Below are 15,276 nucleotides of genomic sequence, written 5' to 3' on the forward strand. Positions count from 1 at the left end.
CCTGATGGTGCGCCTTCAGCCGGCGCAGCTTCTTGCTGAAACGTTTGAAAAATATTTTCAAATAAAATGCATAAAGTGATATAAAAAACAGTATAGATAAAAAGAATCAATTAATAATATATTATATATAATTATATATACTATATATATATATAAATGAATTTTTCGAAATTTGAAAAATTTCGAGTTCACGAATTTTGAAAATTTTTTACTTTTTTCATAAAAAATAATTTATAATTTACGAGAATTTTGTAACGGTATGAATTTAATTTTATTTAAATAATAATAATTCAGTAACATAGTAACAGCAACATGAAGATCGCGAAGAAATAAAATTTGTATTATTTTTGTCATTCTTTTTTACAAAATTTTTAAAACAAGTTTTTTAAATAAGAAATGAGTTTATTTCAAAACAAACTTCTATAAGTTTTAAACAACTAGTCAGTCGAGTTTCTAAAACAAGTAAAATAAGCTCTTTTGCTATGCAATCTAGTTCTATTAAGAAAGTTATACATCTAGTTAAAAACATTCTCAGATTAAAGCAGTCTACAAGGAATTCACTGTGAATCTGTTTACAAAATTAATAAGAGTTGTTCTTCCTTGACTATCATGTATAGGGAAGTTGTTTTGGAAGAAATATGAAATTGTAAAATCCTTTTAATAAAGTAAAAGATAAGGTATAAGATCATAAATTGTAATTAATATTGTAATTTAAGAAAAGATATGCGTTTTTTGAAATTTTTATGAAGTAAAAATAATTTTATTTTATATTTAAAAATTTAACAGAATTAATAGAATAAAATATATTAGTATCAAAATGTATATTTTTTAATAAATAAAAAAATTTAATTCGATTCTTATGTCAACATATTTGATAAATATTATTTGTCATTGAATTATTTTTTTCTGTATAATTATTTCAATAATATTTATATTATATTATTATTTATAATATAAATATTATTGAAATTAATTAATTAATAAATTAATTTTATTTTAATTCAATATATTATTTAATGATATATTCGATATTAATAATATAATAATGTAACAATATTCCTTCCCTCAAACTATATCTTTTTTATAAGTTTTCAACAAAGCAATTTTTTCAAAAGCTACTTTTTATCAAAGCTTAACCAGAAAATTAATTACACTGAAAAATAAAAGTAAACCGCAGCTTGTTATATTTTTCCACAACATGTATATTTAAAAACTATATTTAAACTATTTAAAAAAAAAATTATTCGTGGCAATAGAAATTAAAAAATGTCTAAAGAATTTCCTATTCATCCAAATAAGCATATTAGCAAATCTAAGAAAAAATTCTTTAAAATTCTTTAAAATAAATCAATTTATGTCGATTTAAAATTTTAAAATTAATCTTATTTTATGTTAATTAAAATCTCAAAAACTAAGAATTATTAGTTATATCAGTATCTATATAATATTTATACAGTATCCAATATTTTGGTATGCATCATCTCAATTATATAGAAATATTTATATTATTTTTTATATATTTATTTATATTACATATATTTTTTGTATTTTTATTAACAAATTTTTATATTATATAATTTTTTCATCTTATTAGAAATATAGTTTAATGATCAAATATATTTAATAATTTAACATTATCGAAACTCTTAATATACTGGATTATCAAAATTTCATTGTATTAACATTACAATATTATAAATATTAATCATTTTTATATTATAATTATTTATAATAAATTCATGTTTTAAGAAAAAATAAGAAAAATTTCTATATCTAATAAGTATCAAGATTAAGAATCATTTATAAGATTATCATTATTTCTCATACTATTGTATTATATATTTAATTAAACTATTTATATTCTAGAAAAAGATGAGAAAGATTTCTATATCTATAGTTTACGAAAAGTTCATAGATCTATTTATCGATAATTTTCATATTTCTATCATCAATCGTATTATAATTAAACTACTCATCAAATTAGAAAGATTTCTAGAAAAATATATATCAAACTCTAAACAATAAATATTATCAATAAGGTCAACCTTTGGAGGTTCAGCAGGAGGTGCAGCAGGTGCGCTGGCATCCTCGACAACTTCGTCCTTCGCCTCGAATTGCCCAGAGCGGAATAACTCGAGCTCGACCTTCTCCACCTCCGGCTTCAATCTTTTATTCTTGATTAATATCTTTCGCTTGAGCGCGCTTGGCGGTGGTAGTGGATGCCCAGGTTCAAGCTGCGCCATTTTATTTACGATTTACAAAATGAACGTATTTCTCGCGGGACATTCATCCACGCGATAAGCACACTCCTCATTTTTTCATTTGATCTGTTCACGTTGGATCCGGTGAACTCGTATTTTTTAACGGTACTGTTAAAAATTTACAAAATTCCTCCTAGCATAACCTCCGTATGGGGTTTAGTAAAACACGAGTTGTACGAAATATTGTTACACAAACGAGTTGCAAAACGAAATATTTCCGCGAATTGCTATTTTTAACATCGATTTTTAAATAAATATCTTTTTATTTGATTTTCTATTCGAGAATATTAATATTTGATTGATTATCTTTTTATGATTTTAATAGTAAAGTAATAGTAATAATTAATAATAATAATAGTAATTAATAATTTTTTATTGATTATTCTTATTGTTCTTTAAAATAGATTTGAGTATTATTTAAATAAAATATTCGAGAAATTTGATCATTGAAAAATAATAGTATTGTTTATTTAAATAATCATCAATTTGAAAGAAATATGAATAATTTAAATTTTTTTAATTTAATTATTGCTTGCATATTTCCTTATTCGATTTTTTTTTAAATTATAACAAAATTCATTCTCACACACATGATACCAACCACACTAAATCGTTTTTCGTTTAGTCAAGATTCAATGAAAGAGAAAGTAGCACATACCGGATAATCTGGCAAAGCTTCCTTCAGCAGCAGATCACCAAATATTTCATCGCAGTATTTTGCTAACTTATATTGCTGTTTCAGACAACAATGATTTTCGAAACTTAGAATTATAGGATATTCCGAAGTGACGAATGCTGTGTCTCTTATAGCATATATTACATCTTTGAACAGGATATCAGTACACATGGCTTTGCCATGAGTTATGATGGGTTCTTCGTCTTCCCCTTTTCCATCCCAGCAATCGAGCTCTACACATCTAGTGGATCATTTTATTAATTTTCTTCAAATTATTTTTTAATAAATTTATTAATAAATACAATAATATATAGTATATAGTATACTAGCATTTTTCATAATCTCAATATTTACTTATTTTATTATATTTGGTATAATAACGATATAATATTTGCATAACTTTCGTTTAGACATTTAAATATAGAGAGTTTTAATAAATTTATGAAACACTTTTGAAAGTTCTAGGTTTTAGAGACAAAAATATCAATCGAAGTTCATTTATTAAAATATTATTTCTTATACAATAGACAAAAATATCAATCGAAGTTCATTTATTAAAATATTATTTATTATACAATTTATATTATTTTATTGTAATAGCAATTAATTTATTAATTAAATTATTAATTAATTTCATATTGGATGAAGAGACAAAAACAGATAGTATGATAGAGATAAAATTATCTTGCTTTATTTAATGCAAACTTAAATTGCTTGTAAATTAATAAATAATCCTCAATCGAATTTTTGCATATTAATTTTCGTATTTGTTTTGATTTCTAAAATCATTTTTCTAAAGAATGTTTCACAGAATATATTGTATGATAAAAGATATGCTAAAGATACGTGTGTCATTTGATAGACTAAAAGAATATGTGTATGCAAAATAATTTAATTTTTAATAAAAATTTTTTTAAATAAAAATATTGATATAAATATAAAACGTTTAATTATATAATTTCTATATATTTTTGATATTAAATCATTATTAATGATCAATTTATAATAAAATCAAGTAAATACAAATTCTTTGTAAGTATGAAATAAAATAAAAAATACATAATAATTTAATTCAATTTTAATTCATTAATAAAATAATATAATTATTTCTATCGAGGTATCAATGCATTGTAGAATTATCTATCAATGCAAATTTATAATTATAATTGAAGAATTAATGAAAAAATTTATGCGCAGTATGAAAATTTAAATTGGACTAAATTATTAATAAATAATAATCATATGTACATACCTGCAGCCTGCTAATAATACTTGTCTATACATCTCAACAGTACTCTTACCACCTATTTGTCTGCCACTTAGATAAGTATTATGACTGGAATTAATATAATAATGAGCAAGGGGTTGATCCATGTCCATCCATTCTTCCAATTTGTCCAAAAACACGGGTGCGTTTTCGTCCGACATTAAGTAACGAATGAACCCTTCCTTGGTTAAAGATTCTATATATAAAATATATTTTTACATATAGGTTTGTTTGTTTATTTGTTTCTTTATTTTTAATATAATAAATAAATATTAGTGAAAAAAAATAAGAATAATAAAAATAATTAAAAAGATCAGAAGAAATATAATACAAGTGACAATATTTTCAAATTTAAAAAACTCTTAGAAAGTTAAAAATTGAATTTAATTTGTAAAAAATTAATCTATCATAAAAGAAAACATAAAGTTTGTTACTTTAATTATTAGAAGACATTAGATATCTAAATATATTTAAATATAAATTATATCTATCATTTATTTTTAAAAAGAAATTTATACTTTTACTATTTTTTATACTTTTATTATTCTTTCATAAAGATATTAAAAAAATTATAATAGATAATATAACATCTTTATTTTTTAAATAGTATGAATATATATTGATTTTTTTTAAAATCGACCCTTCAAAAAAATTTCACAAATATATTAACACAATATATTTAATAAAATAAAAAAAAAAAGGAATAGCAATATAAAAATAATTTCATGATTTTTAAATATAATCTACCTCTATTTAAAAATAAACTCACTGTTAGATTTTGCTTTCTCATCTTCTTCATAATCATTGATTATTTCCGTACATCGTTTTTCATCATAAAGAGGATATAAAATTTCGTTTAGCCTAGGATCTCTTTGTTTCTCGTTCATAAATTGCACTAATTGTCCTAGACTAATCGTATCCGATTTTCCTTTCGTTCTGAAAGATAGCATTTGTAACCACTATAATCATTATTCAGAAAGATTTATGACGCAATTCACAACGATGCAATTATTACTTACATCGATTGGAATAATTCCTCGATATCGTTTCGAGGACATATTTTGAAGTATAAATTTTTAAATTTCTCAAATGTAAAATCCTTAGGCTCAATTTTATCGCTCTAAAAATAATAATATTTATGTAATTATTTTTTTTAACTTTTCCCGTGCATTTAATATTTCATTGCTATTTCTTTTATTAGTTTTCTAATATTTTAATCATGGATTAGCCCTGATTTTTCTATTGCATATAAATATATAATTAATTTTAAAATTATTTGAATAATATATATATATATTTTAAAAATTAAATTTTATTCAATTAATTATATATTTTATTAAAAAAAGACAAAATATTATTAAAAATTAAGTTAACAATATATTATTAAATACAGAATATTATTAATACGAATTATTTAATATTATTAATTAATACTATAAATTAATACTATAAATTAATTAATATTATATTATTAATAAAAAAATTAAATTGAATAAATAAGATATATAGATAAAGAAGAATATATAGATAATATTAATAAAATAAAATATTACATGATGATTAATTAATGAAAATAATTTGCAAAATTCGTTAATTTACATTTACAAAATTATTTTCTACTTAATATTTAATTAGAAATTCAAAAATTATGATTGACTTAATGTATTTTTTAATTAATTAATTATTATGTATTTTAATTATTATGTATTTTTTAATTAATTTTCAACGAATATTAATTATTTGATTTAAAATTATAAAATTATAAAAATTTTAATTGAACGATATTGAAGAGGACAAATACTTTTATATCTCTGTACAAATTTTTTAATTTTTACAAATTGTAAAATAAAAAAAATTTTAGAAATAATTAATTTAAAATATGTAGTTTTGTAAGAATGAGTTTGAATCGAAAGTGAAACTTACTTTTCCACTAGGTAAGCCCATGTCTGCCAATCCTTGATAAACAAGCTTTTCCGTTTTTCCAGAGGCAAACGTTTTCGATATAACTTTCACTGGCACTTTTCCTTTAGGATCCACTTGAAAACTTAATCTCATCCAACTGAATAATATAATAATTATATATGAATAATATAATAATAAATAATATAATAATATAAAATATAAAAATTACAATTTAAAGTTCATTAATATTATAATACACATTATTTCTATGACTTGCAAAATTTTATTAAATCAGTTTTCAATTTAAGATAGCATTAGAAAAATTAATATAACTAAATAAACACTAGATATTTTTGTATAAAAAATTTAATATATACTTATAATACGTTACTTAAATTTTATTTATAATTAATTATAATAACTAATTGTATTCAATATTTAATTTTACTGTCATTTATTGCAAATTAAAAATATTATATACATAATATATAAAAGTATTCATAAAAATATTATAATATCTAATAAAAAAAATACAAAGAAATGAATGATGTTAAGTGATGAATATACATATATTTTTATGTCAAATGTATGAAATGTACCACATACATTTTTCAAGAATTATAAAAAATTAAAAAAAATAAAATTTAACGTAAGTTACATACTGTTTCATCAGTTGTATTGTTGGGCAAACATTTGAAGCTTTCGTGTTGTGCGTGATTAAACGTAAACCTGCTTGCCAGTCCTAAATCAGAGATGAATGTTAATTTGAATTATCCAAATATTCAATGATAGATTTTTCTTATTATTGCAATTACCTTAGCCGTTTGTGCATCCGAACAAACAACATGTTGATAATTAATGTTAGTGTAATCAATACCCGAGCATATAGTTAAACTTTTCTGATCTATTTCCTCCATCGTTCCATGTTTACTTATTTTATTACACAATTTTGGATCCTAAAAAATTTTAAGTCTTTAAAATATTAAATTCTAAAATATTTTTACGTTTTGCGGATGAATCTCTCGACTTTATATTATAAATTAAAAAATCTGAATATTAAGAATAAAAAAATATATTGTTTTATGAAAATTTTATTACTTTGTAATTGTTAGAACCTAATTTTATTATTATTTAATTATAACTTATGGTGTCTATGACAATTCTTCTGCAAAGAGTTAATATTTAAAGTAAATAAAAAATTAATCGAATATTAAATGCAATTGTTGTGAACAGATATTGCAAATAAACAATTAAAGTATCACTTACCTTGGGCGTGCCGCCATAACGGATATCACTCACTTGAGCTAATTCTATTACATCGCCATCCTACATAAAAATGTTTCTAATAAAAAATTACTTAAATGTAATTTTAAATAAAATAAATATATTATTTAAATTTTCTTTTATTACTATGACTTTTATATATTTTTTTGTCATATTGATTTTATCAAACAAATTCATATCATCTTATAATTTCTTTTGATTGAACACATACTATAGCGGATTTATTTTTTTTTTTCAGGATATACCTTGCCATCGCTCTTCCAATAGATGAAGAATCCATATTCATCGACTTTGAATAAACAATTGGGTTCGTATTCGGTTGTTTCCTTATCTTCAAACCATCGATCGAACGTTGAACCATTTCTCAATAATTCTGGCACTTCGATTCGCCAATTAAACTCGAATTTCTTTGTCATGTCGCCGACTTTACTTTGAGTTTATTGCCAGCGAGATGGTTCGGTTTTTCTAGATACTTTGATGTGAACTTCAAATAGTACAAGACTCGAATGATTCGATTCTACCGTGAAACAATGCTTGAAGACTCATAATGGGATTAGAAAAATCCAATTTAACGTATGAGGATTAACTCGAGATCGGGGAGAAATTATCGGGTAACAGATTTTTGACTTATATAAGATGCGTTAGTTTTTATTTAAAATATATCGTTAATAAATAATTATTTTTTATTTCAGGAAAAAAAGAAAAAAAAGAAAATATTTCTTTTCATTGTATTTTACAGTTCATATCAATTTCTTGCATATAGATATTAGATTTGTGTTGATTAGCAAATATAAACAATCTTATATAATTTTAAATATGAAGCTAGATAAAATTTACATATTTTTTATATAAGGAAATTGTTTTCAAATATATTTTGAAGATATATAAAATATTTTAGAAACAACTTTGAGAAGAAAATAATCAAAGTTTAAATTTTTATAGTATGGTGTTAATAAGAAATATGTTTACATAATAATAATTGTTACGTGACTAAATTAATTAAAAAATCAGTTAATGACATTAAAAAACAAAGAAATTTAAGAAATTTAAAAATTGAGTTTATTCAATTTTGTGAAGATTAAATCGTTTTTGAATATATTTCTTGAAGATAAATTATGAAATCAAATTTTAAGAAAAAAGAAAATAATAGAAAGCTGAATAATTCCATGTTTTATAGTTTTTTTAACGTAATTTTGGTATTTTTTTCTATGTGGTATTTCATTTTTTTGCATATTAAAATTATCTTTATTAATTTAATTTTTTTTCATTAGTGCAATTATTATAAAATTTAATTCATTTCTCTTTTTCTATTCTATTCATATATAGTTTTCTAAAAAACTAGAAGTTTTATAAAAGAATGATTATGAAAGGATTTTTAAATAATTAAAAGATGGCAGAAAGTCAACAATATAGTGTTTCTATTTATTTTTAAAATGAAATGTATATTATTGAATATTAAAATTATTTAATAATAAAGAAACACAAATGAATATATTATACAATCAAATAATATAAAATTTCAGAAATATAGCTAATTACACAATTTTTCTAATTTACATTATTTTATATTGTAAGTTACTATTTAAATATTAATTTAAATTTTAGGCTTATTTTATACTTCTCTGCCAAAATTTCAGAAATATATTACATAATGATAATGAAAATAAAAAAAAAATATTATATAAAATTTATCTATAAACATTCTTTACTAAGTTATAGGTATATATTTAATAAATAATATAATCTACGTATGTGCAATGATAGCAAATTCTGTATTAAAAAATATAAAATTTCATATTAAAATAATTTCAAATGATTTTTAAAAAAACATATTTTATTTTCATAATCTTTAATCGTGTTTGTTATTATAAACACATTCAGATTGTATTTAATATTATATATATTTAATATAAACATAATATAATTTAATATACAAATTAAAAAACAATAATATTTTTTTATTATTTTCATTTATTAATTATATTTATACAATTTTATTAAATATCGTATCTTCATAATAAAATAATAAGACATAATAGTAGAAGAATATTAATATATTTAAAAATAAAATAAGGAAAAGGTAATATGAGAATAAAATAATTTATTAAAATTCTGAATTAATTACAAATCTAAAGTGCTCGATGTCTTTTTCTAATTGACAATTTAATTTTGTACACTAACTTATTGTCTTTTATATACGACGTATATCACACTTGATGATATTTTATTCTTATCACGTGTACAGTCACGTTGTTAACAAGCTTATGCAGCTATTTCTTGTTGCCTTTGCGTAACAATCATTTTTATTTGTGCTACTTATCCAATAAAATGTAAAAGTACGGGAAATTAGCATTTGTACTCATTATTATATGACATATTCGTCTAAATTTATATCGATCGTTAATCGCAATGTATCGAACAATTATCATTCTACTTCCGTCCAATGCGTTTGCATTTTGATATCATATCAATGTATGCATTTCATTAATCAATTATAAAAGTATTCGTATCCTATGTTATTTATTTATTTATAATTTTTTTATTTAAAAAAATTATTTTTTTTATTTTTAATGAAACTTTCTAATTATTTAGAGGATAAATTATACATATATGATAAGTTTTTTTTAATGAAATATCATTTTAATGATTAATGCTCAACATTTCATTTTTTATTTTTTCAAATATAATTTTATGTAATGATACAAAATAAATTTTAAATTATAAAATAAATATTTTCAAAATTTAAAAAATGTAAAACTTTTGGTGATCGATTTCTCGTTCTTAAAGAAATTTTTTATCGATAAAAAAATTATTCCATATATTATAATTTGTCATGATTTGCATACATATAAAATAAAATCAGAATTCTTTTGGAATACGAAAATAAAATAGGATATGAATATTTTTAACTGACTATATATTATAACACGTACATATTATGAACGATGTCTAGTCGAATGATGTCATTTTTCATACGTAACAATATAGTGTTTCTATTTATTTTTAAACATGTATGGGAACTAATTATGAAGTACAATGAAATATCAAATGTCTTTATGTTTATAAAACATAAGAAAGAATCATTGACTCGTTTCTGTCGATAGTTGTAACTAATCCTTATAAATGATTTCTATATTCTAACTTAACATTATATTATTTAATTTTTCTGTTCCTTAGATTTGTTGTCAGTTTGATCGAACTAACAAAAGATTTTTATCTTTTACAACGTCATGTAACAATTTAGAATGATTCTAAATATTACGAAATACAGATTATTTTTTAAGTAAATAAAAGAATCAACAATAGATAATATTATTAATTAATTGACGATTATATTTAAGTATTATCTTTTATTTTCTATTAACGTAATTTAAAATATTTATTATTTCGTGTATCTATTTTGATTTAATGATACTCGAATATATCAACTTCAATTAATTAAATCGAATTTTGAAAAAGATTGTATATTATTTTGCATATATAAAAATGTGTAAAATAAAATATACAAAATATAAAGGAATAATTGTAAAATATAGAAAATATAGGTTAAAATAAAAATTTAATCTTTTTTTTTTCTTTAGCAGTTTCCTTTAGTTTTACTTAAAAAAGAATCATAGCATGTTTAGAATCATCTATGTACGAAGTATACTTAAAGGTACGTATATGTAATAATACCGGAACACATATAATTAAAGTAAAAAATTGTTGATGCGCAACAATTCTCACGATACGATTATGATTCATTTTTAATTATTCATGCGACAAATTTAAATGTGTGCGCAATGGTTATAAATATTTTTGATTAATCACATTACGTATATCTTTCGTGGAATAAATTTTACGATCAATACACATAATATCGATCTAATTGCGGATATTTGAAAAAAAAATTTCCATTTCAAAATGAAATGTTAAAATGTAAAAACGGGAAATGTATACGAATGTTTTCGTACGCGTGAATTATTTTAATTATCCTTGTCTACTAGTTTTATAAAATATACCACATTATTTTACTTTTTACACGCATAAAAAATTTATAATAAAATATTTAAATATCGTAATTCGATATCTTTCCTCGATTTTTATAAAATATAATTCAGAGTTACATTTTCAATTTTTTAATAATTTAAAAAAAAAGGGGGAAGAAATTTCCTTTAAGGTTTAATATTGCATTAATATAGTATTTCATTTATAATTTTTTTTTTTAGTTTAATAGTAATGGATATAATAATTGTATTATATTTTTTTAAAATTATGAAAAGAATTATTAGATTTTAATAAATCGTTTATATGTTTTTTGTGCTTCTATTTTGCGTATTGGATTTTCATTCGATATTTATTTGAATCAAATTTTTAAAAAATTCTAATGCTCAATGCATTAGAAAGCGTTTCAAAAATCCAAGATCATCTAATAATAATTACTGCAATAAAAAATTTTTTGAAATTTTAGATATATATATATATATATATATCTTGGTAATTGATAAATAATCATAAAAATTTATATTACTTTGTCCTTAATGGAGTAATCTTATTAAAATTTCATTTGTTTTTTATAGTATAACGTCGACGTTGGTAGATTTGAGTAAAATACTACTTTTCTATATAATTCATAAAGTTTGTTTTTCGTAAAACCTCGTCGGATGCTCCAAGTTTCTCACAAATGTTCTTGAATTTTCTTTTATATATAACGATGAATATAGTATAAAATCAATTTTTTTTAAATAACCATTATTTTAAGCATTTAAAAATATTCATAAATAATTGCGAGTATTTATTATTTCGTAATGAAAAAAATATTATAATATTGCAAGATCATAAATTATCTTATCTTTTATCTTAATCTCTAGAATTCCAAGTAGACTGATACGTCACATCATAAATTAAATATTTATAACTTTTTTGTAAAAATTTTTTCTCATGTTAAGTTATTTATATTTTATTTAACATTGAAAAATTTCCTCCGATCTCGATGATCTCTTAATATTAAAAAATCATCAGCATTGAAGGATAATATCTTTTTATTAATAATTAAAATTGTTAAATATCGATTTTAATATTTAATTCTAAATACTTTTTATAATTTTCGTGTAACAAATTTACAAAATTTGGAATTCTAAAGCTTAATTTTTAACAAATAATTAAACCACAATTATATACTAAACAATAAAAAGCAAGAAATCAAATATCAATTCTAGCCAACGTTTTCGGTTAAATCCTCCATCTTCGTTTCCAAAAACATATATATATATATATAAAAGATAGCCGTGTTTTCGAATTAACTTTATAGCTTTACGTCTGGGATTTTGACAGAGGGGGGCTGATGCTCAATTGTATGGGACTATTCGCGTCCTGTTGTTCTTTAATCATATCCTCTTCGAAATTGTGCATGGACTCGTTACAGTATTCTTGGCCGCAAATTTTACACGCTTCGAAATGCGGCTTAATAGAGTTCCGTAATTTCTGAAAGACAAAGTAGGGAAATTATGGTGGGGCGATGGCGCGTGGAATGAAATTTTAATTGGTGGATCGCGTTATCGTACCTCTGCACAAGTGTTCCCGTTGGCTCTGATGAACTCGTAGATAGCGAAAGCGGGAATGCAAATGAGCGAAAGAGAGGCTATTCCCCAGCCGATCGCCTCTGCCCACCACGGGTACTTGTACTCACCATTGTGGTAGGTCGGTGGTTCATAATCAATTAAACTGAATACCCACACAGCCTGAAACAGTGATTTATATGGTGTGCGGTCGATATCACGGTTAGTTTTCACATAATGTTTTATTATCATATGTTAAGGAGATAATGATATGTGAATTGATAGGTGAGAAATGCGTGGTAAACGATCAATTTCAAATTGATTTTCGTAATTAAATAGATAATGTAATGTTCGTATTAGAAGTATTATCAATTATTTTTTTATAGTATATATAGTATATATAGTAAATAGTAAATTAAAAAAAAAAGAAAAAAGTTTCGCAGTTTCTTATGATTAATGTAATAGGATATGTAAATCTTTCATATTTGTAAATATTTTTTTAAAAAATGATTTTTTAATGTTAATTAATGTATCTATTATTATCTATGTTATATATTTTACATATTTTATTATGTCATAGGAAAGTATGTGTCAAGGTGAATTCGTCCATGTTATGTTAGTGTTTCCTAATATTTTTTAGGACACAGTCTACTTTTATAATAGTCAAATAAACTATGGAATAGTTTTTTTTCTCATAATTATAAAGAATATATTTTTAATAGGATAAAATAAATGTAATATTTTTTTTCAAACAGCCTCAATAAATCGCGCATACATATAAGAATTAATGAAAAAATGATAAAATAATAGTGTACATTGTAGCAGATATAGAATATTTAATATTTTTTCAATACTCATAATATAATATAATTTATTCTTTGATCAAATATATTAAAATAAATAAATGCATGAAAATTTTCATGCTAAAATTATCTGTATAAATAAAATAGAAATAATCGTAGTGATTTCTTTAAAGATCGTGACTCATAGGTTAGGAAATATCTTAGAAATAACCTTCAAAATCCTACAAGGTTAGAAATGAAAGAAATATTTTGAATATTTTGTCAATATGCTTATGAATTTATTTATTCTTGAATAATATATTTAATATGATTTATTTATCTTTTGTTATTATTCACGATCAAAACATAAACATATTTTGTTTTTTTCTATTATAAAATAATTTTAATATTAGCATGAGCTTTTTAATATTCATTTTTTCTTACATTTATATAAATTTTTTTTTATTTGTGTAATAATATACTTTTCCTCAAATATTTAAATACATATTTATTAACTATATTCATATTTAAGTATATGTATTTAAATATTTATATGAGTATAGTTAAACAATTTAAAATAATAAATTTAATAGTTATTTATTTAATTTAATTAGTTATTAGAATTTAATTAATAGTTGTCAAATTTTACTTTTTAAGGATCAAAATATTGACAAATAAAAATTTCTAGTTTTAATATTCATAATATATATAAATAAATATTGAGAACTTTATATATCTTATTTATGTACGTCATAAAATATAATTTACGACTTTATTTTTTAAAATAATAATCTATATGTAAAATAATCAAATTATTTTGAGAAAAATGATCTCTAAAATATCATTTATATAGCTTTGTTTCAAAACATATAAAATTGTTTTCAAAATTTTGTCATAATTTATTAAAACTCAATTAATTGCTATATTAATAGATAACATATAAGCATTGAAATATTAAACATTAATACAATGAAATATGAACTTGATTAATTTAATTTCGAGTGATAATAACATTTTTATAATTATATGATATACATTTTATTATGCTTTAATCTTTTAATACGAAATAAATATGAAATATATTTGATAATAGAATTTTGAATAATGTCAAAGCCAAAATGCAGAAAATTGATACGAATGATAAATATTCTAATAATTTTTTTCAATAATTATTTTAATAATTATTAATATTTAATTTATTACAATGATTCAGTTCTTTGCTTATTTTTAATAAAATTATAATCAACTTTACCATGATAAGAAAAGGTGCAGCGATGAGCCAACAAAATCGAAAATACGAAGATGGTACGCGTCCTGTCATTTCTTTCACATTATTGCACAATCTTCGTACGCCATAAAACCAAGATATCGCAATTACTTCAAAGAAGGCTAAAAACATTATCGATATCGAGGCAGCATAATGATCTATCAATTGGAAAAAATAAATCCCACCCTGTAAGTAAAAATCATGCAAATTTAATTAATAAAAATATAAATAAAGAATAAAAGACAGAGAGAGAGAGAGAGAGAGAGAGAGAGAGAGAGAGAGAGAGAGAGAGAGAGAGAG

At 21.5% G+C, this 15,276-nt stretch overlaps 2 protein-coding genes across 6 annotated transcripts in view; both read right to left on the bottom strand.

Annotated features, from left to right (window-relative positions):
- The window catches only part of LOC102678652 (1-phosphatidylinositol 4,5-bisphosphate phosphodiesterase-like), a 27,920-nt gene extending 20,006 nt beyond the window's left edge, over nt 1-7,914 (bottom strand). For both annotated transcript variants that reach the window (XM_006621165.2, XM_006621164.2), the window contains exons 1-11: nt 7,636-7,914; nt 7,373-7,432; nt 6,922-7,062; nt 6,769-6,848; nt 6,128-6,263; nt 5,224-5,324; nt 4,974-5,140; nt 4,190-4,400; nt 2,920-3,178; nt 2,046-2,234; nt 1-35 (exon numbers count right to left, since the gene is read on the bottom strand). In XM_006621165.2, the coding sequence (XP_006621228.1) occupies nt 1-35; nt 2,046-2,234; nt 2,920-3,178; nt 4,190-4,400; nt 4,974-5,140; nt 5,224-5,324; nt 6,128-6,263; nt 6,769-6,848; nt 6,922-7,062; nt 7,373-7,432; nt 7,636-7,806 (1,550 nt within the window). In that variant the 5' untranslated portion in view covers nt 7,807-7,914. The remainder of the gene's footprint in view (nt 36-2,045; nt 2,235-2,919; nt 3,179-4,189; nt 4,401-4,973; nt 5,141-5,223; nt 5,325-6,127; nt 6,264-6,768; nt 6,849-6,921; nt 7,063-7,372; nt 7,433-7,635) is intronic.
- A 3,927-nt stretch (nt 7,915-11,841) lies between these two features.
- The window catches only part of LOC102678464 (sodium- and chloride-dependent GABA transporter ine), a 20,989-nt gene continuing 17,554 nt past the window's right edge, over nt 11,842-15,276 (bottom strand). For 3 of the 4 annotated variants that reach the window (XM_006621163.2, XM_031513146.1, XM_031513144.1), the window contains 3 exons: nt 14,962-15,162; nt 12,934-13,110; nt 12,600-12,853 (listed from right to left, as the gene is read on the bottom strand). In XM_006621163.2, the coding sequence (XP_006621226.1) occupies nt 12,683-12,853; nt 12,934-13,110; nt 14,962-15,162 (549 nt within the window). In that variant the 3' untranslated portion in view covers nt 12,600-12,682. Of the gene's footprint in view, nt 11,863-12,599; nt 12,854-12,933; nt 13,111-14,961; nt 15,163-15,276 lie in introns of those variants that run through there. The other variant, XR_004151278.1, reaches the window with a different exon arrangement.

Source organism: Apis dorsata, unplaced genomic scaffold (genome assembly GCF_000469605.1).
Source record: "Apis dorsata unplaced genomic scaffold, Apis dorsata 1.3 scaffold_598, whole genome shotgun sequence".
Classification (NCBI taxonomy): Eukaryota; Metazoa; Arthropoda; class Insecta; order Hymenoptera; family Apidae; genus Apis; species Apis dorsata.